The sequence below is a fragment of the Adiantum capillus-veneris genome, chromosome 18 (genome assembly GCF_014529385.1).
Source record: "Adiantum capillus-veneris isolate H3 chromosome 18, ASM1452938v2, whole genome shotgun sequence".
Taxonomy (NCBI): domain Eukaryota; kingdom Viridiplantae; phylum Streptophyta; class Polypodiopsida; order Polypodiales; family Pteridaceae; genus Adiantum; species Adiantum capillus-veneris.
In genome coordinates this window covers 138,429,539-138,439,089 of record NC_140948.1, presented here as the reverse complement: position 1 = coordinate 138,439,089, position 9,551 = coordinate 138,429,539, and the positions used below count along the sequence as shown (strand labels likewise).

Below are 9,551 nucleotides of genomic sequence, written 5' to 3'. Positions count from 1 at the left end.
GAATGCTACTGAAGTGCTGAGACTGAGAGAAAGAGAGAGAAGAATACGACACCAGGCGGTTCTCAAACCCTCCTCCAAGGGCCCCCTCTCTATGGCGAGAGAGTATAGATTGCACAAATTTGGTACAATGGTCTAAATGCAATGGACTTGGCGACGATGTCGAGGACAATGATGACGGCAACTAGGATGGACTGAAATCTGAGAACGCTAGGGCTGAAATGCTGAAATCTGCAAACCGTTGACACCCTGCTGAGTACTGACACTGTGTCAGTGAGGATGGCGATGACGACGACTTGACGACGATGCGCTGAAAACGCAGATGCTGAAATCTGAAAACATCGAGCTGAAACTGTAAACGCTAGCTGACTCAATGGTACGGTGAGGATCTGCCACGGGTAGGTGAGATCTGCGAGGCTATGGCTAAATCTGCAAATAAAGAGGGCTGAAAACTGAAAACACTGGTTGGTTTTGATGATGCTGAAGGCTAACAACTGAAAACACTGATCTATCTGCAAGTCTAGAAAACGTTGGGACTGATTTGTTGAGTTTGCAAAAACACCAGGCTGATCTTCGAACTGGGAAAACTCTAGGCTGATCTGCTAATGCAAAAATGCTGGGTTTCCTGCCGGTCTTGCTGAGAAGATGCACTGCAAGTTGCCTAAGCTCCTTTTGTTGCTTCTTCTGCTTCTATTGAGTGACCATTGGGTTTCTTTTATATTTCCTTAGCAATTTGCCCTACTTATTGGTCTGCTCAAAGGGCAAAGGCTGTAGTGATGCCTTCTCTTTTTGTTGACTAAAATAGAAAAATAGTTAAATTATATTTTCAAGCATTTTTTGATAGACCAAAAATGCTGATTGGTTGAAATAACATAGTGGGCACTCATTTAAATGAAGAATGTGTAAATCTAATGATGGACATGTCTTGGATTTTGAAATATGAAATGAATGCTCATTTATCAAGGAAAGAATTTTGGACTGCTTTTGAAAGGATGAAACGTGGAAAGCATTAGAGGTTAAATGCTAAAGATTGCAAAAAAATTCAAGAAAAGTAATTCTCTGGTGGTAAAGTGAGAGACAATCTTTACTTGGTGAGCCTAAGATGGTTTTCCGAATTCTTGAGCCAAAAAGAGGCCACTTGGCATGATCTCAGCCATTAGCTTTAACCCGAATCGCAGGGCAAGCAGCTCCCAAGGAGGTTTTTTTGTCTTTTCTTGACCGCGCACTCGTAATTGCTAATTTTTTTTCCCCAACTCCCTGCACGCACAACAGAGCCCCTCCACTTCTCCTAAACTATGCCTTGATTGACCGTCGTCTACCCGCAGGTCCCATGCTAGAAATTTTGCCAGGCAGCAAGGCGATATGAGGAAGCTCGAACCGAACACACACACACACACACACACACACACACACACACACACACAGATGTGGGCTTCAAAGGAGCATGTTCTCAACAAGGACAGGGCCAGGAAGCTCTGGGCTGTTTTTAGCGGATGCGAAACGAGGGCATTTTCCCAGATGTAATCACCTATGCTTGCATCTTGGAGGCATGGCCCTACGCAGGAATCTAATATGGGTAATGTTGATACTGTGAGACAGGCTTGCATGCTTGGCACTACCTTGATCGACATGTATGTCAGATGCGATGTCCTTCAAAAAGCACAAAAGGTTCTTGAGGAGCTACCTTCACGGAATGATAAGTCTAAGAATGCACTAATTGCGGGATTTGCTAAACAGGAGCAGGGCCAGGAAGGTATGGGTTGTTTTCAGCTAATGCAAAGCAAGTGCATCTCTCTTTACATCTTGAAGGCATGTGGCAATTTGGAAGACACTAAGATGGACAAAAGAACTCATGCCGATATTGTTAGTCAAGGCTGTTGAAAAAAAAAATGTTATGCTTGGCACTGTCTTGGTTGACATGTATGCCAAATGTGGTAGATCCGAGAATCCTCGGGCTGTTTTTAGCAAATCTGAAGTGACCGAATCTCTCCAGATGCAATCACCTATGCTTTCGACTCGAAGGTATGTGACACTATGCAAGACGCTGATATTGGCAAGAAAATTCACGACGGTATTGCTAGTCAGGGCTGCTAAAAAAAGAAGTTGCGCTTGGCATTTCCTTGGTCGCCATGTATGCCAAATACTTCAGAAAGAAAAATAATTACTTGAAAAGCTTCTTGTCCAGATGTGAACTCTTGGAACACGCTGATTACAAGATATGTGGAACAGGGCTTGATTAGGAAGCTCTGGGCTGTTTTCGGCAGATGCAAAGTAAGACCGTCTCTCTGAATGGAATCACCTATGCTTTTTCCTTCTAGTCTATGGTTACATCTTGAATTTCACAGGGGCTGTGTGCTTGGCATTGCCTTGATTGACATGTTGCGTACCCTGTTTTTGCTAGATATTATGTAACCTATGTCGATCTCCCTGAATCAATTTCTTCAATCAGTAGACATGGATTAAACATCACAACTTCATGTGGATGATCAATTCAAACATTGAAGGGCATGTGCGAAATGGTCAAAGCCCACATCTAAAGACATGTGGCATTACACAAGATGTTGATATGGGAAAAGGAATTCACTATGATATTTTATGGCAAGGGCTGTTAAAAAAAGACGTCGTGCTTGGAAATGCCTTGGTTGACATGTATGCCAAATAATTTGGAAAGCTCAATAAAGTTCTTGACAAGCTTCCTGTCCAGAACATTGTCTCTTGGAACGCATTGATTGCGAGATGTTCCCGACAAGGACAGGGCCAGGAAGCTCTTGGCTGTTTTTAGCGGATGCAAAACAAGGGCATTTCCCCAAATGTAATCACCTATGCGTGCATCTTGGAGGCATGTGCCCCTATGAAGGAGTCCAATATGGGCATTGATATTCTGTGAGACAGGGGCTGCGTGCTGGGCACTACCTTGATCAACATGTATGCTAGATGCGGTGTGCTTCAAAAAGCACAAAAGGTTCTTGAGGAGCTGCCTTCACGGAATGATAAGTCTAAGAATGCACTGATTGCAGGATACGTTAAACACAAGCGAGGCCAGGAAGCTATGGGCTGTTTTCAGCTAATGCAAAGCAAGTGCATCTCTCTTTACATCTTGAAGGCATGTGGCAATTTGGAAGACGCTAAGATGGACAAAAGAACTCATGACGATATTGTTAGTCACAGGCTATTGAAAAAAAAATGTTATGCTTGGCACTACCTTGGTCGACATGTATTCCAAATGTGGTGGGGCCAGGAATCCTCGCGTTGTTTTCGGCAAGTCTGAAGCGAGCAAATCTCTCTGGATGCAATCACCTATGCTTTTTTCTCGAAGGCATGTGACACTAATTCACGATGTTATCACTAGTCAGGGACTGCCTCAGCCTGCTGAAAAAAGAAATTGCCTTGTTCGCCATGTCTGCCAAATATGGTGTACTTCAAAAGCACAAAAACTACTTGAGGAGCTTCTTGTGCAGGATGTGAACTCTTGGAATGCACTGATTACAATATATGTGGAACAGGGCATGACCAAGAAGCTCTCGGCTGTTTTCAGTAGATGCAAAGTGAGATAGTCTCTCCAAATGAAATCACCTATGATATGGTCTTCAAGGCTATGCTTACATCTTGAATTTCACAGGGGGTTTGGTCTTCAAGGCTACGCTTCCATCCGGGCAGATCTCTTGGATGCTTTATTTGCAAACCATGAAGCCATCCGGGAGGTGATACAGTTACATTAGTGGCTGAATGTGAGGAGGGAAATGACAGAGGAGAGTAGTCAAATTTGGAGGTGCCAGCCTCCATGAGAGCAAGCGTGTGAAGTTGAGTTGTTGCGTTTAATTCTATTGACATGGTCGTCGAGATTCGGGTTGGCTCTACAGTAGTCCTACGTGCTCTATTTTATTGCAACTTCATTTTTCATGACAATTGTCGGGCAACAACCTGCTGCAGTTGCTCGCTCATGCCGAGGTTGCTTGGTGATGGGAGTTTTCCCCATGGCTCTTGTGCTAGTCTTGGCATCTTTTTTTTTTAAATGTGTTTTGGGGTGGTTTAGCACGACATAAAGATCAAAAGCAAAGTGCATCAAAATAAATAATAATAAACAAAAAAAATTGTTTCTTCTTCTTGGGTCATCGTAAAGTTACTCAATCCCTACATTTTGAGTTGACGACATGTTTTTTGTAGATCATGAAGGTCCATTTTTCTCCCACTCCTTCAAGCTCCTCCACGACTCATTGGATAGATCTTTGAGGTCAATGGCATATTTACCTTCGATGTTAAATTTCTAATTCTTCTTCTAGTTATAGTCTTTTTTAATAAACTCCTAGGAGGGTCTCTCGGGATCACTTTTATGCTCTTAAAAGTCTTCTTTGTGCCCTTAACTCTTACTTTGACACGATCACTTTTAATGACACTGTTAGAATCTTATTATACGTCATTCTAATATGCTTATGCAAACCTCGATTTTTAAATTGTGTGTTTGAAAGATGACGATGTTTTGTGCCACTTGGGTATTTTCTTTTCTCCAAGTCATCCCTAGAGCTTCGTGTTTGCTACCCATTGGATTCTTTTTGTCGTCAAATTTACCTGCGCTCACCAATTGGATGTTACGCACTTCTTTCACGTGAACTAATGCAACGTTGGTCTTAACGCGTGTTTTCTATTTGACAGAGACGAGATATATTCACAGCAGTGGACATTTCAACTACACAAGCACGACTCCAACTCAACAACACTGCAAGGTCCGTTATTTGCATTCAATTCCCCATGGCTATGGGTTGGCTTAGGGTTTGCTTGGCGCAACACATAAATGCTACGGGGTAGGGCACGGCTTCCGTTTCTTATAATTTTTGGAGAGACCACAGTGCCAACTCTCCACCATACCACCATACTTTTGTTTTGTATGGCACTTCTGCATGACGTGCACCATATACTTTGCATTTTCAATATGTGATCCTTCATTGCAAGGCGAATGTTTAACTATTCACACTGCTTTTTTGTAGCTTCACTCAAATATCGGCTTACAATTTGGACAATCGAAACATCCCTATACATCATTACAAGTAGGTAAAACACTTTATTTGTTATTGCAATTCATTGATGCTTTATCCAATTGTTTGTTATAGAATTTTACACATTGCTTCCTTTAGTTTCGTTTACATGCATGTTCAGAACTTTACACTCAATGTCGATTAGCATCTGCACATATTAATTAGAGACGCAAGTCTTTGCATACAATTGCTAGCCAATGCATGTAATGTACTACAACAGTGAATGCACCTTGTGTATCTTTACTTTAATTCTAAATAATTGATGCCACACTATATATATCCTTGTCTCTCCTATACCAAGTCTATCGAAATCATGTTTGTTTGATGTTTCCTTAAGTTTAGTTTAGCTACATGTTTTCTTCGCTAGTACATACTCAATCTCAATCATCATATCTATATATCAATAGATACACACTTCTTTTCTCATACATGCTTGATGTCAATATGTGTATGCCACATTATGTTTTATAGATGTTCTATAGCAAAGCCCACCAAGCAAGACTAGTTATTGTGTGTGTCGCGTGTGATAGGTAGGGCTAAGAGGATGTTTCTTATCACGAGTTGAATTTATCTTTTGAGGGGCTCTCTCTTCAAATTTTAAAACCCACTATTTTGAAAAGTTCCTTCTTCATCTCGCGAGCTCGCTCTTCTTTGTGTCTTTCCCTGCTCGATTTGGCTCTCAATTTGCACCGCCCATCTCTGTTTTCTCGCATCCCCTGTTTCCCTTCTACCTTTCATCTCTTGCTTTGCAAACTCCCATGGCGTTCTTCCTGCTTCGCTGTCTTCTACTTACTTTCTGCTTATGGTTGGCTGCTTTCTCTCATTTGATTTCGTTCTGTGGGTTGTCTCTGCAGGTCGTGAGATGAAAGGAGCCAAGCGGAAGAGCGGGCTCTCCAAGCAGGCGGCCAAAACATATGTGTTTCTAAATTCACTCTCCCGTTTTTGTAGCTCTAGCACACAGAGCTGTTTAGTAAATTTCTCTGACTGTCAGTATGCCTCACAAAAGGCCGTTCTAGTGCATACAGAACAATTTTATATGCACATTTTCAATTTCTGAAGTTCTTACACAGAATTTGTACATAATATGATTTGACGACGTAAATGTCTTGATACTCAGTTGGACATCTTTCCAGTAGAGTAGAGGTCATTTGGGAAGAACAAAAGCATCATTTTTTCCAGAGTACGTGCAGTTTGGATGCGCATGAAAATTGTGCAATCGTCAATAGATATCTTATGACTGGTTTTTTCCTTCTTTTGTGTGAGGGGAGACCTTAATGTGGCAATATACACTAATTTTATTTACGGAAAGTAGGAGAACCTCAGCCACCTAACTAATGGAAGGCCCACATTTTTGAGAATGAGCAAGGAGAACTCCCGAATGGTTTTGGGCATGCCATATTTCTTGCTTCCCACATGGTTAGCCGAAATGTAATGCACCTGCAGCTTGCTTGTCATGGTGTTGGTATTCCTTAGCTAACTGCCCTCCTCCCAGCAAGCTTTAGACATGCATATTGTGAGGTCCCAGATGGAGGCTGATAGTCCTCAACAAGAACCCTCAGTTAACTGCTCTCCTCCCAGCAAGCTTTAGACAGGCATATTGTGAGGCCCCAGATGGAGGCTGATAGTCCTCAACAAGAGCCCTCAGTGGTTGCACTATGGAGTGCCCCCATTTCCTCATTCCTTTCCCCCCGGGCCCCCTTAATCTGCCAGCCGCGATTCTCATTTGTTTTTGTTTGTTCACATCTACAGATGTGTCTTTTGTTCTTGGTTGTTCGCATCCATGGTCTTGTGTTTCTGTATTCTTGCAAGTGTCTGCCCTTAATGTTTCCAATGTAATGCTTTCTGTTGGTGAGCAATGGGTCGCTAAACCTTTGCACCTGCGAGAACACCCATCCTCGTTCAGGGAACATGATCTGAGCTCGATCTCTCACAATGGATCACCCAAGAAGTTGGTTTCAAGATTTTGGTCTTTTCCTTTGATAAAAGGAGTTGAGCAAATGGGTCGGTAAAGCTACACATGGAACATTTATGATACACCGTCACTGAGTGCATTAGTGCGGTTCAGGCAATGTCGCTTGGGATCACCAAAGCAACTCCATGGCGGGTGCCCCTACAGGCTCGATGACACCTTACAGACCGTTTGGGACAGAGTAGGGTGCTTCTCTCTTTTCCATTGAGCTTACTGTCTGCAGAGGCTATTCTGGATGTATGGGCCAGCAGGTTTGGTCTCTTGTACAGGGTATGCCAGGGGAACTGCATAAGTTGTGGATACTCACAGGACAGGTTTTTCTGTGGCAGTGGTTCAATTCGGGATGGTGGACCTCTATGCCTCCTCTCTTGAGGATCCTCCTACTTTGGTGTCCTTTTTCAAGTACAATGTGGATCTCACCCGCCACACTTACATCAAGGGCTAGTCAACGAGGTGTCAGACAAGTTGAAGCATTTCACATCGAGATGCAGGCTCTATAATGCGGCTCCTTTGTCAAAAACTTGGAGCAGCCTAGCGCATCACGGTTGGGACAGGCAATGAAGAGCACAGTTCACCCAAATCCGCCTCCATTTCTTCGTCTCTTCCCTCCATAATCAATCAATGCTACCCAAGATATAGCAAAATGTGATGCTCATCAAAAACTTAATGATGCCTCATATCTGGCTCAGAGACCGGCCAAAATAGCCCAAGCAACGTAGATTTCTTAAACATCATCAACTAGCAATTTGATCATGATTTCGCTCTTCCATTGCAATATAGGGCAGAGAACTTTAATGCACATATGGGAATAGACGTCTATTTCGTTTCTCCTATAAGAATTCACCGGCCCTCTGGAAAATAATTGGGATAATTACCAACATATATACCCCTCAAATTTTCCAAATTGCTCCCCATATTCTGCCAAAAATTCTCAAAATACCTTTGGTTTTGATATTAAATTTCTCCAAAGATAAAAAAATTTGTAGCTTTTCATAAGAAGATTGATTGTCTATTAATACAAGATGCTAAAACTAGAATTGAGTTGGTTATGTAGGTTTCAAAAACTATCTACTCCATAATTTCTAAACATAATTGCTCTTTTTTGAGAGGTAATTTGTGACAAATTACATGCCATTTAGATCTCAATCGTCAAAAAGGAATAAAATTAGAAAATCTTGAAGAATCCAACCAAAATAGATAAAGGGTATTTTGAGAAATTTTTGAAATTTGAGGGGTAGTTTGGGAATTTCCAAAAATTAGAGGGATATTTTTCAAATAATTTAATGGAGCCGGATTTGGATACTTTTCATCCCTTGTGAGATATTTGAGAAGGAAAGCTTTACCTACATAAAGACCTTTTCAACTAAAAATCGTCAAATTGAACTAGGCCTCGAAACCTTCTCGCTAAAATTTGAGCCGGTCATATTTTGATTTGGATAAAGCAAATGTACTTTTTTCGAGCCTTGGTAGCAGAGCAACTATTTGAGAGAGAGAGAGAGAGAGAGAGAGAGATAATGTTGTCCGACTGGGCAGAGAGGGGTTTTGTGATTGGGACTACCTACTGTGTCTATTTTGATATCCTTACCTTTGTCCTATGGACAAGGCGGTTACACTGATATAGAGGAAATTGCAAGGACCATAATAGTAGTCGCCTTATGTTCTCTACACTGTATACCAAACTCTCAGAGTATGTCTACCCTCAAGACCATCATTGACCTTCAATGGCATCACAACAAGGCCTACACAAAGACGATGGGAGTGGCAAGCCTAATAATTTGGACCAAGCCGAGAGCTCACCTATAATGATTTTGCATTCATAAATGCATAGCCCCCCATGTGTAGAGTCATGATTGGAAGCATAATCTAGTAGGGGTCACCAACCTTAGTGTCAATGAAAACCACAAGAGGTTCAAACCAATGGCAATGTCTTGTTACATAGGAGACCTGTCCAAATTGACTTGAGGACATCAACTTCAAAGGTTTTATTGCAATGAAATATCTATTCAAAATGGCTAAGAGAAAGCTAGATTGGGCAATGGGCATTCCGAGACTTGATGGATGTTGCTAAGAAGATGTCACTCGGGCATTGAACAATTATTTCCGCAATACACACTTAATGAGCTAACAGCTTGCAAAAAGAATCTCTTAATTTTAGACTTAAATGCAAAGCCTACATAATTGATGATCCAAGCTTTCTTTGCCCCTACTTATGCATTTTACTTAGTCGTTCCATTTTATGGCAGGCCTTGTGATTTTATCACTTGTTTTCCCAACAAAAGTCACATTTTTAAATAAATAAGTGAAAAATGTGTATTTTGGGAAAAAAGGTTCTAAGCTCTGAAAAATGCTCATGATGGGTACTGAATGCCATGCTAATGATTTTGCTATGTGCAATCAGAGGATATGCAACTAATCTAAGTGCCTGGACATGCACGGCCTGCGCACAGGTTCACAAAGGTGCCAGAACACTTCCTAGGCTAACTTGAACCCTAGACATGAGATAGCTTGTCCACATGCATATAGGGTTAGATGTGCACGTAACATTTGTACGCGCG

General features: G+C 41.7%; 1 protein-coding gene across 2 annotated transcripts; it reads left to right on the top strand.

The window, feature by feature from the left end:
* Positions 1-1,194: 1,194 nt before the first annotated feature.
* On the top strand, positions 1,195-7,586 carry LOC147436510 (uncharacterized). Of its 2 annotated transcripts, XM_086489379.1 has the most exons (11): positions 1,195-1,517; positions 1,597-1,628; positions 3,617-3,698; positions 3,861-3,945; positions 4,162-4,228; positions 4,648-4,718; positions 4,980-5,039; positions 5,882-6,013; positions 6,777-6,875; positions 7,093-7,177; positions 7,306-7,586. In XM_086489379.1, the coding sequence occupies exons 1-11, from the start codon at positions 1,491-1,493 to the stop codon at positions 7,439-7,441; spliced, it is 876 nt and encodes a 291-aa protein (XP_086345505.1). In that variant the 5' UTR covers positions 1,195-1,490; the 3' UTR covers positions 7,442-7,586. The 2 variants fall into 2 exon arrangements, 1 of the variants encoding a protein (XP_086345505.1); XR_015185198.1 differs by lacking the exons at positions 6,777-6,875; positions 7,093-7,177; positions 7,306-7,586 and having other exon boundaries at positions 1,232-4,228; positions 4,648-5,043; positions 5,882-6,227.
* The last annotated feature ends 1,965 nt before the right edge of the window (positions 7,587-9,551 follow it).